This window comes from Gopherus evgoodei, chromosome 19, assembly GCF_007399415.2.
Source record: "Gopherus evgoodei ecotype Sinaloan lineage chromosome 19, rGopEvg1_v1.p, whole genome shotgun sequence".
NCBI lineage: Eukaryota > Metazoa > Chordata > Testudines > Testudinidae > Gopherus > Gopherus evgoodei.
This window is the reverse complement of record NC_044340.1, coordinates 9,451,537-9,473,580: the sequence shown is the minus strand read 5'-3', so window position 1 is coordinate 9,473,580 and position 22,044 is coordinate 9,451,537. Positions and strand designations below refer to the sequence as shown.

At 41.1% G+C, this 22,044-nt stretch overlaps 1 protein-coding gene across 1 annotated transcript in view; it reads left to right on the top strand.

Annotated features, from left to right (window-relative positions):
• ZBTB44 (zinc finger and BTB domain containing 44) overlaps positions 1-22,044 on the top strand; it is a 179,029-nt gene that overhangs the window by 27,399 nt on the left and 129,586 nt on the right. Inside the window, 8 exon segments of the mRNA XM_030538086.1 lie at positions 2,207-2,633; positions 2,635-2,685; positions 2,688-3,018; positions 3,021-3,050; positions 3,053-3,085; positions 3,088-3,159; positions 3,162-3,269; positions 12,762-12,846. Of these exon segments, the coding sequence (XP_030393946.1) occupies positions 2,256-2,633; positions 2,635-2,685; positions 2,688-3,018; positions 3,021-3,050; positions 3,053-3,085; positions 3,088-3,159; positions 3,162-3,269; positions 12,762-12,846 (1,088 nt within the window). The 5' untranslated portion in view covers positions 2,207-2,255.

The following is a 22,044-nucleotide window of genomic DNA, read 5'->3' as shown; positions in this document are numbered from 1 at the left end:
GTTAATGTTTCTGTCATAACTTATGGTTATTGAACTAGATCAGCCATGTGACTGCATCTGTAATGTTAGTCAGTTGATTCTGTGCTCCAGAAGGAGTAATGCTTTCTCTATCTGACGTGGTTTTGCAATACAAAGAGTGAAATAACAGGAACTAGATAATGTGCGGGGAAATATGGCTCATATTTAATAGTGGAGTGAGTAATGAGCGAGATTCTCTAGGGCCCTCTGGCAGCCACTATTTACGTTATTTTAAGGCTTCAGATCTGTAACCTCTTCCACATAGGCAGTCCCCTGGATCATGAGGTTATAAAGCTTCTCTGGGCATGAGGTCCATTTGTACAGAACAGCTTGCAGATTGTGAGTGTGAGAGGAAGGTAGTGATGGCTGGAAGGGAGGGAGAGAGACTTACCCTGTCAACCAATCACATATAATTCAGTCACTGATATTTATACATGGAGAAGCACCTTATTTATGTATCCAACCTCTTCTGAATTGTGTAAAGCATATAAACACAGAAGAAAATGGGGTCCCTACTTTAATTGGGAGTTGTGTTCATGTCAGGAATGCGTGCCTAGAGCCTTAAGAAACTGAAATGATCAGCTTGTTTTCCCTTTAAAAATTAAATACATAATTAAAGCTGCCTCAGAAACTAGGTCTATCTTTTGCAGACAAATTCTGCCCTCCTCTGCCATCGCAGAAGGCTGTGCATGCAGCAGAATTGATATGGTGCCTTGCGAAAGATGGCACGAGAAGATTACACATAGAGCTCTCACTGTGCAAGGACTCTCTCTCCACATATCTAGAGTGAGGGGTTGGACCATCATATTCTCTGTAAATCAGAGACATGTAGGTTTCAAAGAGTCAATAATGGCCGACAATGTTTCCTCTGTAGCCTGAAAGAGAGGATTCTGTGCCTTCCACACCTCCAGGAAATTGTCAAGCCTTTTTACTTAGATTAGCATCAAAGAGAGGATTTGTCCTTAAGGGTATGTCTTCTCTACCCGCCGGATTGGCAGGCAGCGGTCGTCTGGCGGGGATCACTTATGCGTCTAGTCTAGATGCGATAAATCATACTCCTGAGCACTCGTCGACTCCTGTACTCCAGCTCTGCGAGAGCACAGGCAGAGTTGGCAGGGGAGCGGCAGCAATCAACTCGCCATGTGAAGACACCACAGTAAGTCGATCTAAGTACATCGACTAAAGCTACGTTATTCATGTAGCTGGAGTTGCGTAACTTGGATCAATCCCACTGTAGTGTAGACTAGGGCTAAGAAAATAATTGGAAGTGTTCTATGTTTATATTGTTTCAGTAATAGATATGCAAAGGAAGATATTATGTCCCTTGTGTTTGCATTATCTTGTAAAATCCAGTGTTATAAACATGATTTGGTATGCCAGAACTGTACTTTGAGGATTACAATGCATTTTGTTTTTGGAGGAATTTTCAACAACCTCTCATCCTAGTCCAAAATCATTTATTGAAAACAGCTTTAGGCAATCACTGCCTACCCTACCAGCAGCACGGCTTAGCTATTGTTAAAAACTGTTCTGTGTTTGCTAGCTTGAACTCTGTCTTCTGAAAATTCATACAGTGGACTCTATAAGGCTTTTTTTATTTAGAACCTTCACTGAGAAGTTTGTTTGATTCTACACATTTTCATCCCAGCCCAAATGAAAGTCAGGATCTTCAGTTTACAGAACCATTGCACAAAGCCCCTGAAGACTAATAACTAAGCAATAGGTGACTGATTCCAGAGCACAAAAATACAGGACCGTTTAAGACACATACATACTAGTTTAAAAGACCATATTTCCAATCTCAAAAGGTGATAAGTATCCCCATTACCAAACTCTGATCAGGATAATTTCTTTGAACAGGTAACAGCAGAGATCTGAAAAGTGATATTATTGACTGAATTCAGATAATCTGACTTTCACATTTCATTTGCATTATTACAAATATTAATAACTCAGTGCATTGTCAGAGAGTAACCTAATATAATTTCTCATAATCTTTTCTGGCCCATGGGACAGTCTGGTTCTAAAAGGTCTAATGTACTGGATTTCAACGTAAAAAATGATTCTCTTTCATGTTCGTTCTGCAAATACAAAGTCACTAATCTTTAATTCTCAGTGTAGAAATTTGTAATATAGAATAGCTTTATAAAAACGACAAAAGATAATGTTTTTTTGTCTGTCTTTTTAGGATATTGTGACCACTTGCATGGTGAAAGAACATCAGCAAAAGTGAAAAAATGGGTATAAAAACATTTACTCATAATTCCCCTGCTCACAGCCAGGAGATGCTTGGAAAACTTAACATGCTTCGCAACGATGGACATTTCTGCGACATCACCATTCGCGTGCAGGACAAAATCTTCAGGGCACACAAGGTGGTCTTGGCAGCCTGCAGCGACTTCTTCCGCTCCAAACTAGTTGGCCAAGCAGAAGATGACGGCAAGAGTGTATTAGATTTGCATCATGTGACAGTGACTGGCTTCATACCCCTTCTGGAGTACGCTTACACAGCCACATTGTCTATCAACACAGAAAATATTATTGATGTGTTGGCTGCAGCCAGCTACATGCAAATGTTCAGTGTTGCTAGTACATGCTCAGAATTCATGAAGTCGAGGTATTTTATGGAATGCACCCAACAGCCAGCAAGACAAGTGTGCTAGATGCAGGACAAGGAAAATAGTGCAAACCGCAACTTTACCTCTCGAGATGGCAGCCTTTTCCCAGTTTCCTCCGAATGCAGTGTGGTGGAACGAGCCATTCCTGTTGTCCAGAGTCCCGAAGGAAAGCGCAAAACGCTACATAGTCATGTCTCCTGAAAGCCACTTAAGTGTAACACACAGACGAACTCCCCCCAAGTGCTCAATCCTTCAGCTTCCTACGCAGAGCCAGAAATCAGCGGTAGACTCTTCCTTAGTTTTCCTTGGACTTTTTCTTTTGGAATTGCTCAAGGCTTCAGTCTGAGGAAGGTGAAACAGGTAGAGAATGCTAGGACTTTGGAACTCCTGGTCCCTCTGAGGCAGCCAGAAGAATACTGATTACGTGACATGTGAGAGCACAAAGGCCAGTTCTCTCTTGTGATTGAAGAAGATGTGCGTGTCAAAGTGGAAAGGTTACGTGATGAGGAGGTTCACGAGGAAGTATGCAGCCTGTCAGTGCATCCCAGAGTTCTCTGAGTGATCAGCAGACAGTCCCAGGAAGTGAGCAAGTTCAGGAAGATCTCCTGATCAGCCCACAGCCTTCCTCTATAGGTACAGCCACTTCTACTATTTTATATATGTACACGTACATGCACTTGTGATTTTATTTAAGAAGGTCTGCTTGCATTTTTAGATCACAGAATATGGGTGAAACTGTATTTTGTTGTTTTAACATATGAAAGGCAATGCAGTGATTTTAACAGTTTATTAATTATTTTCTTATTAGTGCCACATGGTTTGACTACAGTCCATTCACAGAGTACCGTTTTGAAAAGATTGGTGCCTTCCATAACTGTCAAGGGAGTTAAAGGTATCTCCAAAATCAAGCCTTTTTTTCAGCGTAGATACAATGATAGTAGAGACCTTTTATAATAAGAGTTAAGAACATATTTTGCAGAATAAATGGTGGAAAGCTGTCAAATTTATATCCCAGACAAAAACAAAATAGTTCAGTCATAATATATAGATTATTTCCATTTCAAAGGGATTTAATCACAAATTGCAGCTCTTATTCTGCCAAATGCTGAGACTAACATTTTTCCCAAATGACAATTTGTAGCCATTTTTGGGTTCCTCTGTGAGCTGTTATCTATCAATAGCTAATATTTAGAGCAGTGGTTCTCAGCTGGGGGTATGTGTACCCCTGGGAGTATGCAGAGGTCTTCCAGGGGTACATCAACACATCTAGATATTGCTAGTTTTCACAGGCTACACAAAAAGCATTAGCGAAGTCAGTACAAACTAAAATTTCATACAGACAAATGAAAGTAAGCAATTTGTCAGTAGTCCGTGTTGCAGTGACATTTTGTATTTTTTATGTCTGATTTTGTAAGCAAGTAGTTTTAAAGTGAGGTAAATTTGTGGTACGCAAGATCAATCAGATTCCTTAAAGGAGTACAGTAGTCTGGAAAGGTTGAGAACACTGATGTAGAGGACATCACTATAACAATCTGGTTTTCTCTTGGCATAGAAAAGACTCTTAAAAAGGACTTTCAGTACATCTGAACCAGTTTGCAATATTTCTAGTTTGGTTGCCAGAATTTTGCACAGATTATCTATTTGCCTTTTATTTACAAAGTCTATTTATTGAAAGATTATTCAGTAAAATCTGGTTTATTTGAGAACTGTTTTGTCGGACTTCATTGAAATAATATCATGCCAAATGCTGGTTCAGCTAATAAAATTCTAATATAGCCTTGTACGCTAACTCTACCTCAGAGTTTTGTCTGGTGGGTGTAGCACTGTCTTCATGAGGGAGTAGTAGGTAGCTGATCCTCTGACCCTTTCAAGGAGGACCTATCTGGCCACTGTAATCAGGACTATTTCAATTGCACAATTGCTTTAAAGAGCAGGAACTTTGTCATGTAGTACTTGCTCAGCACTTGGTGTATTGCTGTTTTTTGCATGTCATTATTTTGTATATCTTATATGGTAGCATTCTACATTGGTAGCGTTTATGCCCAATCTAAACTGCTTTACTTACTGGAGTTATACACACATAGTTTTTGTGATTCTCCTTTGAGTAGTAGCCACAACGTTGTGGAGTTATACTCTCAGAGTAATTACTGATAGTTTTCTTTCATTTTCAAAATGTGTCATTTTATAGACTACAAGGAGGGTGGAGTTTTGCGTTCCAACAGCCTCTAGGACAAAAAAAAACTACTGGTTCACTGAACTGTTGCAATTTTGACCCCGTCCTTAACACATGGAGCAATACCCTAGAAAGAAATTGCCAAGAACATTTGATGTTGTGTGAAGTCATTAATGAACATAATGATAGCAGGAGACTATATTGGTATATTAGTGAGAATATTAACTGTAACCGTACAAAAAAGACAATGAAACTAAGGATCAGGAAAGGAAAAAAAAATCATACCCCACTGAAAAGAGTTTTTACCCGCTGTATTTACCTTATTCAAGCAGCCTGAAATGATAACTAACTATGCTGCTTCCTTTTGGTCAGGCTGCAGTGTCATCTGTATAGAAAATGTCAGAGGAAGGGTACATTAGATATCGTTCTAAAGCTACTCAGAAAATAGCACTGTCTAAACATACGTGTCCAACATTAAAAAAAAAAGTAATCTTTTAACCATAGGAGAATGGGAAGAAGGAAATATAAGAGTGAGGACTAGCACTAGATCGTGAAGAGAAGGACTTCAGTGATTGGCCTTAATGTTCCTTTTTCTAAGACAATCCTTAGACATGACCAAATGCTCATAAACATCCGGCTAGTGATCCAGGGCCCTGGTAATGTGTGTGACTGAATTCCTTTTGCCAAGGATTGACCCTAGCCAGAATCCTTAGCTGTGAAATGACCCATATGACTGAGATAGCAGCTCTGAAAATTTCACCTTATAGTGCTTGACGCTGCACAACAGTTTTCTTGAAGGCCTTACCCTTTGATCTGTACACCTTTTGGCTCTATTACCACGAGGGCATGTTCCTTAACCAGTATTTCCACCACAAGAAGACGTTTGGGGTCTTTTGTCATGTTTTTATGTACTGCATTAGTGCCCATCATTTAACCAAATGCTCTAAAGTCTAAAATCACATATCTATAGCTTTGAGGATAGTTCAGTATAGCATGCTGCTGAACCTTCATGGCTGCAGATACAAAAAGTTGGCCCGGCGGTCAATATAATAGAATCCTATTTTGTGGCTTGAATGATGTGTGTGTATGCTTTCTCAGGGCACCTAGATCTGTAAGCCACTCTTACCTTGCTTTAGCAAGAGAGTTTTTGTGCTGAAGTGTAGATTAAGAGACAATTCTCTGCTGCACCAATCTGTCTGCCTCACCAGCAAACTCCTGAGATGCTGCCAGTCCTTTCCATGCCTTGCAGATAATAGAGTGAATACAGGTTCTCCAGAGACATCTTGCTGCAGAGAGGGGTAAATCCACATTCCTTTGTCTAAGGCAGGCTTGCCTCCAGAACATATTTCCAGCACATATACATAATTCTTTATATACAACCTGTACATAGATCACACAATATGACCAGCATGTCACCAGTTTTTTATGTGATAACTTACCAAAACTGTTTGATTAAATATTTTGACACTGTGTGTTGTCTTCCCTTTGTTGTTTGGCATAAAGGTCCCTTAAGGTATCAGTGTGTTTTGAATTTACATTCAGCATTGTTTGCACAGCACTATTATACCATGATTATAGATTATATTCCTATTTTGCTGCATTCTAAAGAAGTGCAAATTCCTTGTTTTAGAACAGGAGTCAGCAACCTTTCAGAAGTGGTGTGCCAAATCTTCATTTATTCACTCTAATTTAAGGTTTCGCGTGCCGGTAATACATTTTAACGTTTTTAGAAGGTCTCTTTCTATAAGTCTATAATATAAAACTAAACTATTGTTGTATGTAAAGTAAATAAGGTTTTTTAAAATGTTTAAGAAGCTTCATTTAAAATGAAATTAAAGTGAAGAGCCCCCTGGACCGGTGACCCGGGCAGTGTGAGTGCCACTGAAAATCAGCTTGCATGCCACCTTCGGCATACATGCCGTAGGTTGCCTACTCCTATTTTAGAAGGTTTGCACTGTACTAAAGGTATGATAAAACACAGTTACAGCACAGGCCACATTATAAGCATCCTTTCTTTTCTAAAGAGGTATTGCCTTGCACACTATCACAACATTAGGGACGATCTAGTACAGCAGTAACTGTTGAGGGCGAAGAGGTATGTTAAAACACAACGTTTTCTTTCCTGAACACACCCATTACCCTTTTAAAATTACATGTATTTATCTCAGAGCTTTATAATGCATTTATAAAAGCTCCCCTGCCTGTTTTTCTTGTATTGTAAAGAGCTCTCATTTGCTACTTGGGCAATTGCAAGAATTGCTCATTTGCAGTTTGTTATATGTAGTATAACTTAAACAATACGTAAGAGCACTTTATAATACTGGAGAGAAACAAGTGGGAGAGCCTTTATAAATATACTATGTCATTCTGGTAGCAACACTAGTTATGTTTGAGAAGATATTTTCATAACTCTTTGACATCAGCCCCATCAGAGAGATAAGTACACAAAATAAAAACTCAAGCAGCAAATGAATGCTTTTGGGACTAGATTTTATTAGTTGGCAATATTGTGAAGGATAAAATCAATATAGAATTCAATTTTTTATTTTTGCACATTGTATTACATCTGAACTTGCGTACCCAACAATACTCCGCTTATTTTAAGTCACACTGAACCACCGTTTTAAATTTGATATTCATAATGTTGTTTTCAGAAACTTGTCAAAGGTGAGTCTTCCATCAGTAACCCCAAAATATGGGATCATTATATTTTGGATCCCTAACTTTTTTCTTTCAGTTGGGAAATATAGGCCTTTATTGTGTCTCCCTGACATCTTAATAGGCTTCTCTATTTTCAATTCTAGTACTCTTCCTTTTGGAATAAACATTTTTGCCCTTCTTCTCTGTGTCCATATCGCATTGTATCTCTTCTCTTTCCATTTGTATCTTTGATCTGACAATCTCATCTGAAGCCCCAAATAGTATTGTTTTTCTAGTATTGTATTTCAGTGCATACTGACAGTGGGTCTTTTCCCATTGAAGTCTGTTGGAATTTAGCCATCAACTTTCCTCACTCCCACTAAATCCCAATACCATCCCCAATGAAAACCCCAAATGCCTGTCCCCATATGCAGACGTTAAAGTGCCCTAAAGTTCAACAAATTCAGGCTGTTTTGCATGATGGGAGGGAGGAGAAAGGGTGAATTCAAAATCCAAGGGATTCTTCAGCAGCTCACTTAGATATCTGGAATATTGATCTGTCTTTACGGAGTTAGAGTGGCTGAGGAAAAGAGGCAGTGTCTCAGGTAGTCAGGTCCCAGGCCATATACTATGTGGCTTATCTAAGGCTGTGTCTACACTAGAGATCTCCTGTGTAGCTACTCTATTCTGACGGGAGAGAGCTCGCCTATCAATATATTAATCCACCCCTGACAAGCGGCGGTAGCGATGTTGGCGGGAGATGCTCTCTTGCCAACATAGCGCTGTCCGCACTGGCGCTTATGTTGGTTTAACTTATGTCGCTCAGGGGTGTGTTTTTTCGCATCCTTGAATGACAAGATGTAAGTGGTAGTGTAGACATAGCCATAGATACAAACCTAACAGCTAGTTGACCTCTTGTTGGAGGATGGATGTAAACCCTGTTGCTTTAGCTACAAGCTGTAGAAAACTGAATGAAATCAAGTTGGTTCTTGTATGCATTTTAAGAAACCTGTAACTTGAGATACTTTAAAAACATAATGGAGCTGGGTTATGTAACGGGCCGTGTGTGATTGCACCATGAGCTGGCTAGATATGGCACTCACTGAAGATATCCAAAGCCGTAGGATCAAGCTAAATGGGAATACAGGATTTAAGATGTTCATAACCAAACATTTCAGCAGCTCAGTTATGCTTAAGAGGTTTGCACAAGATTGCACTGGACACTAGCACGGAAGGAAGCAACCTGATGACATTTCTTTTTGTGTTCGTAATAACAACTTTGGAATGCCACACTGAACAATTCCAGAACTTCAGAACCTTATTTATTTTTGCTGAAATTGGAAAACCTGAAAAGGGAAAATGAGGGACATGTGGAGCTGTGCATCTCCCCCAACCACCACCACTAAGCATCTGGTGAGCACTCACATCAATGTCAACCAGATCCGTAATTGTCTGTAGATCAGAGCTGGTTGTTGCAGCCATTAACATCTTCCTGCATAACAGTACCCTCATATCAGTTCTGCCCATGGTCTCACTTCATCTTAAAAAGCTGACACCCTAGTGGTATGTCTACATTTTCTGTACAGATGACACTGGATCCTGATCAAAAGGAAGCAGCATAATTTAGTTGTCTTTCAGGGTACTTGAATATGATAAATACAGTGGGTAAAACTCCTTTCAGTGGGTATGATTTTTTCCCCCTTCTCCTGACCCTTAGTTTCATTGTCTTTTTTGGTATGTTGCAGTTCATATTTCTCACTGATATATCAGTATAGTCTCCTGCCACCACTATGTTCCTTTTAATGACTTCACACAATTGATTACATGTCCCCAGGTAGCTGACTCAGGTCCACGGGGTTTAGGCTGCAGGGCTGTTTCGTTGCTGTGTAGAATTCTGGGCTCAGGCTAGAGCCTGAGCTCTAGGAGGCTGCACGGTGGGAGGGTCCCAGAACTTTGGTGCCAGCCAGCCCTTGGAAGTCTACACAGCAGTGAAACAGCCCCGTGACCCCAAGTTGGCTGACACGAGCCAGTCATGGGTTTTTCTTTGCTGTGTAGACATACCCCATGGCTTAGTTCCCAGACAGAAAATAAAGGAGAATGGTGGGAATGGGGGAAATGAGGCATGCAGAGCTCCTGGCATGGGGGAATTAAAAAGGAGATGTTGGAATGGGGTGAGTACACAGGCTCCGGCTTCTAATTTTCCCCAGGTGTGCTCAACCGCTTCTCAGCCCTAGGCTGTCCGCCAACTCCACCCCTTCTCTCTCAACCCCTGCTCCGCATCTGCTGCACAGGAGCAGTTGAGGGCCAACAGACTGGTATGCAAAGAAGGAGGGAATTGAGGTGGGCGGGAGGGAAGAGCACACAGAGCTCCTGGCATGGGAACGTGCAGGGAGTCTCTGAAATAGAAGGGGATGGGAGGATGGCGCACACGGAGCTGGCAGGGTTAGGGATGAAGGAGGAATGCAAGTCACCTCCCTGGTGTATTCAGTGCTCTCAACCCCGAGAAGCAACAGTGTGAAGCACACTAGTTGTACCACATTACCAAACAGGTAATGTTTTCTAGCAGAGAGAATGGGTTTTGTACTGCTTTATATTTCTTGGAACTAAATTGACACAGACTTGTTCAACTTCCTTATCCCCTTTCTGTTAGGGTGAAATGCAGTCCAATCTTGACTAGAGTTGATTTGATTTAAATCACTAGTCAGGAAGACTCTGTTTAATCATGGATTTCTACATAAAAATGCCTTCTTGATGGTTGTTATAACCTTAGTACATATTTTTCACAACTTAGAGATAGGTATTGGTTTCATTTTTAGAAGGTACACACTATAAATTTTTAAGTGATTTATCTTGAAAACTTTTCAGATTCTTTTTACAGCTATACCAGAAAATGAATGATTGGTTATTTCTTTTACCAAAGGTAATTGAAGCAGGTATTTATGAAGTCATTGGGAGGTGAACTATCTCCAATTCAACAGGTTAATCGTTCATCTTTGGAGAATTTTCTTGCCATGCTATATTAGAAGGAGAACATCACCAGGCAGACATTTAAATTGTCTTCTTTAACTAAAACAGTAACGTAATGTATTCTGGACTTTTTATATATAATATTTTAACAAAACAAGCATATTGTTTTATTTAAGCATTCAAGTTTTTTTTTAAATGAGGTTTGTGTTGATTGTTTTTTTAAAGAGTTAGTTTTTAAAAAAAATATTTCATTTAACTATTTTAATTAAAAACAAGCACCATTTTTGCTGTTAACAAGCATGTTCTCTCTGGAGACACAAATCCACAGTCTGAGAACTACAAAACTAAGCATCTCTGATAGTATCTTGTAAACTAGTGGTCCCCAACCTTTTTGTGGCCAGTAGCACATTCATGTTTTCAGAAGTGTATGGCGAGTGCCAACAATTTTTCAAGGCTTATTTTGTATTTGTACATTACATAATATGAAAAACATCATATTTAATATTCTTCCCACTGTGGATTGAAATAATATGTATGTTGTCTCTTATTTGAACCACTCATTTTGGAGAAAAATGTTAAATAAATAAATAAATTGCAAAGCTCAAGAAAACAGCAGTACAGGACGAATACTCACATACAGGGCTGGCTCCAGGCACCAGTGGAGCAAGCAGGTGCCTGTGTCAGCACATGCTACGGGGCTGCATTCGGTCCATTCTGCAGAGGCGGAGCGGGTTGTTTTTTTGTTGTTTGTTTGGGATGGCAGTTCTGGGCAGTTCAGGGAGAAGCCTGATAGAAGCTGTGCAGCCTGCAACCCCGGAGTGCTCTGTCCCCAGCAAGAGGGGGCCCTGGCATCTCTTCCCTGCTGGGCACTAGGCGGGCCTCGTGTCTGCTGCGAACAGAGAGTCCCGGCGCCCACAGCCCTGGAGTTCTCTGTCCCTGGCAGGCGCGGGGCCACGACTTCTCTCCAGCTAAGCCGTGGCCCTGCACCTGCCGGAGACAGAGAGCATCGGCACCCACAGCCCTGGAATTCTCTGTCCCCAGCAGGCGCGGGACCGAAAGAAGCCGCAGCCCCACATCTGCTGGGGACAGAGAGCACCGGTGACCACAGCCCTGGAGTTCTCTGTCCCCAGCAACCACAGGGCCGCAGCTTCTTTCCCCTGCTGAGCACTAGGAGGGCACAGCGCCCGCGGACACCGCGTTGGGAACCGCTGTTCTAGACTGAGCACTGAGTCCCATTGGGTACATAGAAAGATTAACCTTAATAATCTATACAGAAACCTCTGGAACCCCATAAGATTAGGTCTCTAATCTGTGAATTATTGGAATTTATTTACAAAACTGTTCTTAAACATTACATGAATATATTGTCTCATACTATAGAATTAGAATTTCTAATGCCTATTCCATGATGAGATACATTATAGCTCAAAGATATCTTAATTAAAACTATCTTTAGATAGGTTTTTTCCTCAAAAAGCATTTTATCAAAAAAATCAGATTTAAATAAAAAAATTTTTTTTAAATCATTGATTTTTATCCACCCTGATCTTGATGCTGTTATCAGTTTACTCGGTCCTCTGTCAAGCAAAGGAGACTTGTCTGAACAATGATTTGAGTACACAAACTAAGTAAGGATATCAAGGTTTGATTTAGTGCTGATATTATTCTAGATCTGTTTCCAGAGCTCAGTTCAGCTAAATTTCCCAAGACATTGTGTGCCCTAATGAACCATTATGCAGACTAACATCTCCCTTGCAGTAATAGGTGGTGGGTATACTACAGTTTAGTCTCCTTTGGATTGCATTTTTAATCTGCCAAGGGCACCAAGAACCTGGAATTGGCATTCCTTTATTAAATATACTTGTGTACGGAGGATGCATAAAGTATGGGAAATAAAGATTCAAGACAGCAGCAGGATTACATTGCTTAGTATCCCTTAACAGTTTGAAAAATCTCGGACCATAGTTGTTCTACCTGAATTTAGCATTTTCTTGCTTAGAAGTGTTAGTGTAGGAGAAAAAAACATTTATTGACGACCATTACTGCATTTTAACACAATTGTATTAATCTTTTAATTTATCCTCTCATTTTGTAGGCCCACTGAATATTTGACCATATATTAACGTCGCTCTTCCCTCTGCTGAATTCTTGATAAAGTAAGGAAGAAACCTGAGGTCTAAATGCTGCTGGTTTTGAAGGAGCTCTGGCAGTATTAATGTGCTTCCAGCCAGTAAAGAGTGTCTGCAGGAGACTCTTGGAAGAGAGCGTTTAAATGTAGTTACCCACCTTTTGAGCACTTTTACTTACATTAAATTGCAAATTGATGTTCCTTTTTTCTTCCCCAGGTTCAATAGATGAAGGGGTTACTGAGGGATTACCCACTCTCCAAAGTACTTCTGGCACTAATGCTCGTGCAGATGATGATGATCGGTATGTACCAACATAGTATGCAAACTGTTCTGTAGTGAGTGAGTGGTATGCTATAATTAACTTGCCCCAGCCCTGCTTGGGGAGAGGTTAGCTGCTTATACATACACTTTGTGTTGAATAAAGTACGATCAGTGCCCGAAGGATCAAATACTTTAGGAGAGCAGAGGTGATGAAAGTCCGTGTTTGCTTAGCAATTGCACTGTTTCCTTTTGCACGGTTTCCAACTTAAACTGAATAGGCAAGTGATGAGCTTATTCCTGTGCTGTGTATTCACGCTGTTCTGTATTTATATACAGATTTCATTGTGAAGCAGTTAAGGTTGTTGCATACAGTGTATATCTGACATAAAAGCAAGGAAATGAAAAATTAATCCACATAATAGTACATAGTTTCTCCTCTTCCACCCAGAGAGAGAGAGACAGCTCTGACAACTACTATACATCACACTTACCACAACAGTAACTCTGTCCCCTCAATCTGTTCTTAATATACCTTTACCAGAATACCATGTTTCATCACTATTCATTGTAAATGTTTAATATAGTAGTTTGCTGTGCTGGGAGTGGGTAGTTGTTTAAAGTGGGTGATGGAAGGCTGGCATACCTAGGTATATAGAGTTACGGTTATGGCAGCATGGACTGAAGTGTATGGTAGTTGTGTTGAAAGGAAAGTATGTGCTTGTGGGTGGAGCATAGGGTATGTGCTGTTGGGTAGCATAACATTTTATTTCCTAGCTTTTGTAGTTTGTCACATGTGGTATGTATGGAGCCACACTGTTTCCCAGCGAAGCCTTAGTATATTAATTTCCTAGTGTTTAAATGTTTTGATCAAGGGAGTTGGTGTTGGGCAAGAAGTATTGGACCTTTGAGGGCTGCTCCAGAAGCTCTGACACAGTTGCAGAGTCTGATAGAGAAGACGTCATCAGCCAGCAGCTGCACTTTTCTAGCACATAAAATGTCTGTTGGCAGCTGATAAGTAAAACTTTGTCCATTGTAGGGTTACACGTGAAAAAAGAATGTAGCTGCTGGCAGAAGATTTAGTGTATGATTAAGATTGTACACACTTTGGTATATAAACTTAGTTATAATAACATAGTTCTTATCACTATGACTAATAGTTAAAATAACCCTAAATATCCTTTTAAAAACTACCTGTCCCACCAGATCTGCTCCCAAGTTCATCTCTATCCTGTTTTTTTAAAAGATACTAGTCAACAACAGCAACAAAAAAAACCTGCCACAGACAGATTTCAGCCATGGATCCAATTTGGACACCTCCTATTAAAAAAAAAATCATGTGACAATAAATTAATCAAAAACTTAATAAAAAATTATGAAATTTACATATAAATGAGAAATAGGAATTTATGCCCCATTTTAAGCCCATGCTTGAAAAATTCCCAAACACAGATTTGTAGAACCATCAGTAAAATCCAGGAGGATTTGTGTACTGTTTACACAGTACTGAAAAAGCTGCTGGCTGTTTGCATTTATTAAGAACAGAATGCTGCACTCTGGGACTTTGGATTTTCTAAACCAAATGTTTTATTTTATAAGTTCAAATGCAGGTTACAGGCCCTACCCCGTAAATTGGCTAGTTCCAGGAAACTCACTCTTAACTTTAATGTCGTGGGAAGACCTTTTTATCTACCCCAAAACTTTCTTCTCACTCTAAAACAGACTTTATTACCATTATGAGCATTCAGATCTGCTCAGCTCAGTAGTACACAATCAACAGAAAAATCTTTAGCTGCTCTCCTGCTCTTCTCTCTGAGGAATAAACAAATTGTAGTTTAAAAAAAAACCACACTTGTGCTCTTACACTCTCCCTCTCTTTCTCTTTCAGCGCATGTCTATGTATATATAAGGGGCTCTGATTTTGTCTGGAGGACATTAAACTGGCCTCCTGGGCAGGTCACTATTTCTAAATGCTGCACAATTAATTAAAATAGACACTTTAGAAGTGGGTTGGATGCTGATTCCTTATGTGTTCTGAGTACAATAAAGCCTGTAACTCTTATCACCTTCTGTTTAAAAAAAATATATATATATATATATATCTAAATGCTTCCTCCTACAGATAGCATTATTATGCCTTAGGCTCACTCGAGAAACACTATACCCCAAATATAGCTTGAACTTACTCCAGGTTCCTGGAAGCAACAGGATTTTTTCCTATCTGAAATAAGCATAAGAACTTTGTGTCCTCCTGCTATCACTCAGTAGAGTTCTGTTACTGAACAAAGCTTTAAACACACTTGGTTAGCAGCTATGGGTACAAAAACTTTGCTCATCGTGTTTTTTCCATATGGATCATTAGTTTAAACCTCTGCTGGAAATTCCTTTATTGATAGATTCTTGAAACTCAATCAAGTTTTAGACAGACATACTAGATTTGCATCTTGAAACACTTAGTTGATTATGCATATGCTGCTCTTCTGTTGGGCTAATCTTTGTATTCTAATCTAAATATGTTCTCCATGCAAAAATCATACTGATTAGAAAATATTTTTTCTGGTAAAATATCTTCTTTTTGTGTTAATTGCTTAATACAATTAAATAGCCTCCTTGTTTCAAAAGCTGGTCAAATGATACATGACTTGAAGTAGACACATGAATGTTTTATGTATTTGAACTATTCTCATTGAACTGATTACTGTAGTATTCTTTCTTCTGTTGAACATTTAGATTGTAAATGTCTATAATATGGATTTGTAGTAGACTGATTAAATGTTTAGTCTAGTTTATTAGCTACTGTTAAATTGAGTCAAATTACTAGTACTGAAATATATAATGTTTGAAAAGTCTAATGAGAATCTATTTGTTCAGATGGCTTGTCCATCTCTACAAGTGGGGGACATTCTTGGGACAAACACAATGTTTTAGTGTTCATATTTGTCAGGATTTAGTTTTGCATAGCGGAATGTGCATTCCAGTCCATTTACAGAATGTCAGAAGTAGATCAGTTGCTTATAGAATGTGATATCTGGAGGTTATAAAACATTAAATATAATTAACAATTCTTGTTTTTTGATCTGGGCTGATTGGAATGTTTTCTTTGCTTTTATTTAATTTTTAAAAATTACAAAATTTCTTACTTAAAATGAAACTTCTTTTATGTATGTTTACAAAGCTTCCAAAAATGTTTGTTTTTTAGTTTAGATTTTCCCCATTATACCTGATGTAACAGGAATTGCTCACAGCTTCCAAATATTTAAATAAGTGAGTGTATAGAATGCAAGGAAGGGAGGGAAGAGGTGATTGTTTTTACATTTCTTGTGCTAAGGTCCACAGATCCGTGAGGATGGATACTTCAGCCAGCTTTCAGCATGGGAAAGAAACTGACCTGTCATTGGGAGTTAGAAAATGCCCTGCTTCCTGAAGTGCCCTCCAGTTTTATCTGCCTCCCCAGGGACAAGCAAATGGCTTACCCAAGCCTGCCTTGCTGCAGAGCTTTCTGCAATTCCAAACCCTATTTCAGATTTCTTACTATTTTAACTCAAAAAAATATTGTTTGATTACCAGTTATCTCAGGGTAGCGGCTGCCTTTCAGGGAGATTGTCCCCTCAGCTCTGCTTTGCCTTCTGAGGCATTTGCATCAGCATCAGCTTGTGCTCCTGCAGGCTTCAGGGAGTGAGCTAGGCCAAAAAAAGCCAGAGGCAAAAGGAACGGTGCATGTCTCCTGCTTTCTCCCCTCTTCAAGTATCTCCTTGGTGAGCTCATCTGACTCTGTGGGCAGAACGCAGTCTTTCTCCAGCACAATCCAGGTGGGGTCACCTCAGACCCCCTTCCCCCAGGCAGGAAAATAGCCAAGCAAGGTTGGAAAAACTGACTCCAGGGACAAGTAGCTCCTTCTCCATCGGCTTTGTGAGTGGAGCATTACCTAAAGGGCAGTGCACCATACAGCCTGCAGCAGCAGCCATACCTCCAACTGCGGAGTTCAGCCGCCTCCTCCCCCTCACGTTCTCTAATGCCATGGATAGAGGACAGTGGACACAGCATGGACTCTAGCAAAGCTGTTGCCACCTCCATAACAGGCGTAGTGTTCCCTGCTGATACGCCAAGCTGGGCCCTCCAGGAGAAATGCAGACCTATCAGGCCGAGGTCGATCTCTTGTGCTAGAGACAGGTAGAGTTTCTGGGGAGTTCATTCTTGAAGTTGATGCCATGTCTTTGTGGGGAAGGAGAGGCGACAAACCCAGCCTCTTTCAGGACACAGAGTTTGCTAGACACCTGAAATAGTTTAGGAGTATTCTGAGCTCAGTCTCTCCTCAAAGCAAGATTATAGGAACAAATTTCCAAAGGGGAAATAAACAGAATCAATGCTGTTCCCTCTGAACACCTCCATTGAGTGCAGCATGCACCTAAAGCATGTATTTGCCATTGTGGGTCATATATGCAGCTCTGTATGTGTTATGTGAGCTGCATCCACACAATATATATACTACCTGTATGGCCCTGAGGATGTCACATGAGCCGTATCTGTGTGCTGATTGGGCTGCATGCAGCCCATGGACCGTAGGTTGCGAACCACTGATGTAGATGTTATGGGTAGGGCTACGATTTTGTCACAGAAGTAATGGATTCAGTGACTTCCAGAGACCTGGGAGCTGCAGGGTCGTCCCATCCCCCATAGTGGCTGGAAACTCCAGGGTCCTGAGCTCCCAGCCACCTTGGGCAGGGGAGCTCTGAGCTGCTGCGGCTGGCCAGGGCACCCCGGGAGCCAGGGGCCGGCAGGGTGCCCTGCAGTTGGGAGCCAGGGGCCGGCGGGGTGGTTTGGGAACCCTCAGCTCCCCATTTTGTCATGCATATTTTTAGTAAAAGTCGTGGATAGGTCATGGGCTTCTGTGAATTTTTCTTTATTGCCTGTCTGTGATTTTTACTAAAAATATGTGAGACAAAATCTTAGCCTTCGTTATGAATCATAAGGCAAATTGAAATAGTCTCTGAAGTACAACAGGAGAAAATACTGCAAGTGGTAGTTAGAAGAAGAGCAGGCAACTGAGGCAAGGTCAGTAGCTGGTCTCAGTTGCCTCAGAACTATATGTATGACTCCCAAACCAGGCCTATCTGGATTTACATCTGTTTGGTTTCTGGGTCCTTTGGTTTGGGAGTGAATGGCTACCAACCGTGTTAGTTAAAATGAGTAAAAGCAGCAGAGAGTCCTGTGGCACCTTATAGACTAACAGATGTTTTGGAGCATGAGCTTTCGTGGGTGAATACCCACTTCGTCGATGCATGACATTCAACAAAGTGGGTATTCACCCATGAAAGCTCATGCTCCAAAACATCTGTTAGTCTATAAGGTGCCACAGGACTCTTTGCTGCTTTTACAGATCCATACTAACACGGCTACCCTCTGATAGTTAAAATGAGGTCACTGGACATTGTCCACAGGAGATACTGTAAGGCAAGAATCTCATGAACAGTTTTGTCCACTCTGAATCTCAAGCAACCTCTGGAAATGCCAGGATGTGAATGAAACCATCCATAGTTTAATTCAGATCAGAGCAGTACAACCCTTTCCCTATCCTGTTTTCTAGCCTCATGCAGTGAGGAACAAACAGACCAGGGCATAAGTTCCTTAAGGATGCTTATCTTTCCCATTTCACCATCACGTAGACGATTCTCCACTCTTTCATGCAGATGGCAGCTTTTTATTTTCTCAGCTTGTATTACCATTTGATTTGACAAATGGTCAAATCAGGATCTCTTCCAGGATCATGCCAGTATTAATATTGACTTTAAGGAAGACACAAACTCACTTCTCTTCCTTGACAATTTTTCTGATCAGGACTCTGTACAGAGTCAGCTGCAAAAAAAATACAAGGATATGTTTTCTAAGATATCTTGGACACATGATGGACGCAGTCATATAGTGCCAGGGAAGTTAATCATAGGATTGGGATGAGAACAAATACTATCAGATGCAAAGTTTCACCTCAGACCATTTTTAGCAGAAGATGAAGAACAAAGGAAGGGCATGCAATATCACAGAAACAAAAATACAGCTCTATAGGGCATGCTGTTCTTATACACAGACATGCTTCAGCGATCAAGAGTTGATGAGAAACATCCAGTAATTCTTCTTCTCCTCCTCTGCATCACATCCACTGGCAGAGATCAAGGTCTCATTGGATAGTCTCCACTCTCTCAGATGAGTGTACTAAATCAGATTTTTTGAAGGGATCCACCCATTAGCAAACCAGGCAGAGCAATCTTCATTTGATACGAGCTGGGGGTAATGGAGAGGGCCTTTTCAGTTCAATTCAGGGAATAGGTACCGGAAAAAGCAGAGCACAACACCTGTGATCTGGGACACAATGATTCATTGAGACCTCAGAACACTGTTCCTTCGATGAGTCACAGACTTGTTTGGGTTGTAACAGTGAAAGTATCTGAGGTTTTTTATAAATAAACATGGGAAACATGATCATATCAATCACATAGAAAAATCAACTTCTCCGGTCCCGGGTAGAGCAAAGTTTACTATCCCTGTGTGCACTGTCTATCAAAGGGGAGATGAACACCAAGGCTTAAATGGCAGAAGTTTGAGTAAAGTGGACCCTGCACCAAGAAATGTTCATACTCATTGTAAGTTAGTGTAGTGGGCTGATGAGTCACCTGTTTGCATCTGGAAACAATAATAAAGCAGCCTGTGGCCTTTCCACATGTCGAGACTGGGAAGTAGATCAGAATTTACTTACAAAGCTCAGCAGTGCCTCTACTGTGTGCCTTCCTACCTTTTCCACTGTTCCCCAGAACCATACAAAAAATAGGAAGGCAAGTGAAACTGTTGTCTTTCTGTCAGGCCTCATTAACCTAGCATTGAGCCTTCCAATGTCTGTTTTTTGCAGTAGTAGACCTCCTCTGAGGGGGTAAAACAACCCAATGCAGACAGGTTTAAAATGGATACATGGATGAAGTGAATTCAGTCTCATGACCCTAAAAATCATTCAACAAATAGAACTTATTCTGCTGGTTGATGCAAAGTCTGTAATTTAACTACAGTGTTAAACAAGTGAAATATAGCCTAGAATTCCTACGGGAGGGCCTTAGTGTCAGTGAATAAGTGTCCAAGTAAAAAGGTCATGTCTCTAGTATAATGTTATCAACATGCTCAGGAAAAGGGAATTTTGAACAAATCCCAGCATTAAGTACTTTTTTAAGGCAACAGTTGTTGCTCTAGCTCTGTGAGGCCATAGAATGTGACTTTGGAACCTCATTCTGCTCTTTAGAGCGTTATGCAGATTGAGCCCCTGTAGAAGGTGTCATTATACTTCCTGTCCATTAAAGTAAAGCTCCCAATATCTGTAATCTCCAATCAGACAAGCTCTGAAGTTGGTTAGGAGCTTTCTCAGATGAGACCCACTACTGTATTTTTCATTCGGACAAGTGTAGTCGTCTCAACTGTGTCATACCATTCATTCCTAAAGTAAAGTCAAGAAATATTCTTCCTTCTCTTGAGCATCAAGTCCAAACTTCAGGACCACTGACATTCTCAGGGCAGAGAAGTCATATTTCTTGTATTGAGATCTGCTAGGTGGCCAAACGACCACCGATGCATAAATTCATTACAATTCTGCATACTGGTAAATCCAGTTATTAGTAAATGCTGTTTTTTAGCGGAAGTATTCTTCCATGTCTTAGTGTTCAGGGGAAGGAACACTACATTGGATGTCCATATTGAAGGGATGATCCAAGTTCCTCCACTGCTGTGAAAATCCCGTTGTAATGGATCTGTTAACTTTCAAATGATAAAGTATCCGCTTACCTGAAAAATTCCTTTTTTTGAGTTTTAAGATCCGGAGATCAAGCCCACCCTAAAGGCCAGTGGATTTTCCAGAATAGAGATGGAAATTGACATGTAGCGATTTGATTTTGTTCCATTAGGGGGAAAATTATCCTGGTTGTGGAAGTTGTCTCAACTGCAGGGATCTTCAAGTGGTAGGGCAATCCCCTGCTGCCAGTGACAGACAGGTCTAGTTCTGCCCCTAAGCTGCAAGCAGGCTGCAGCAGCCACAGTAATAGGAAATTTTCAGGTAAGCACAGATAATAGAAAATGCCATTTTTATCACCTGGATCACCCTTGTCCACAAGCATGTGGACAAGGGTGATCCAGTAGATATAGTATACTTTCAGAAAGCCTTTAACAGGGTCCCTCACCAAAATATACAGTCAAAAAATGTGCCTGGGTGGGCCACACTGAGAATGCCACACTCAGGGCAGACTGGAAGAAATAGGGCAGACACCGCCCCCTCCCCCGCCCCCCCAAAACTGGTGAGGGTTTTTCTATAATTAGATTATCAAGCCAGTAACAAAAGAGCTTCTGTAGTGCCACACAGGTTAACCAGAAGCCAAATACAGCCCCCTTTAGGCATTTCAGCCCTTGGTTCCCTTCCAGACAAACAGGTTAAAATAGTGAAGAATTAGTGAAAACCTAATTCACCATATGTGAGGTTCTTACTAAGCCCAAAGACCCAGACACTTACTCCAGAACAATTTTTGTATTTCAGATCTTACCCAAATATCACACTGTCAGCCAATCCTTAGTAAATTAACTAAAGATTTATTAATAAAAGAAGAGAGTTATTAGAATGCTTAAGGAATGATATACATCAGAGATGGGCAAACTTTTTGGCCTGGGGGCCACATCGGGGTGGGAAAATTGCATGCAGGGCCATGAATGTAGGGCTGCAGCAGGGAGTTGGAGTGCAGGGTGTGAGAGGGGGTGTGCTGTACAGGAAGGGACTCAGGGCAGGGGATTGGGGTGCAGGAGGGGCTCAGGGAAGGGAGTTCGGGGTGTAGTCTCCTGCCCAGCACCACTTACCTGGAGCGGCTGCAGGGTGGCAGCGGCGCACAGTGGGGCTAATACACTGCCCTTGCCTGCGGGTACCTGCAGCTCCCATTGGCCATGGTTCCCCGTTGCCAGCCAATGGGAGCTGCGGGGGTGGTGCCTGCATGTGAGATCAGTGCACGAAGCCCTCTTCGTGCCCCCCCCGGCCGGGCTGCAGGGACGTAATGTCGGTCGCTTCTGGGAGCAGCGCGGGGCCTGCAGTGCCAAGGAGGTGGCAATCCTGCAGACCGTAGTTTGCCCGCCCTGATTTGCATACTAGTGATTTTCAGTGTTCATAGATCAGGATTGTAGCAGTGATGTGATATCTGCTTGCTTGCAAAAGTCTTTTTGGAATTATCCCCAT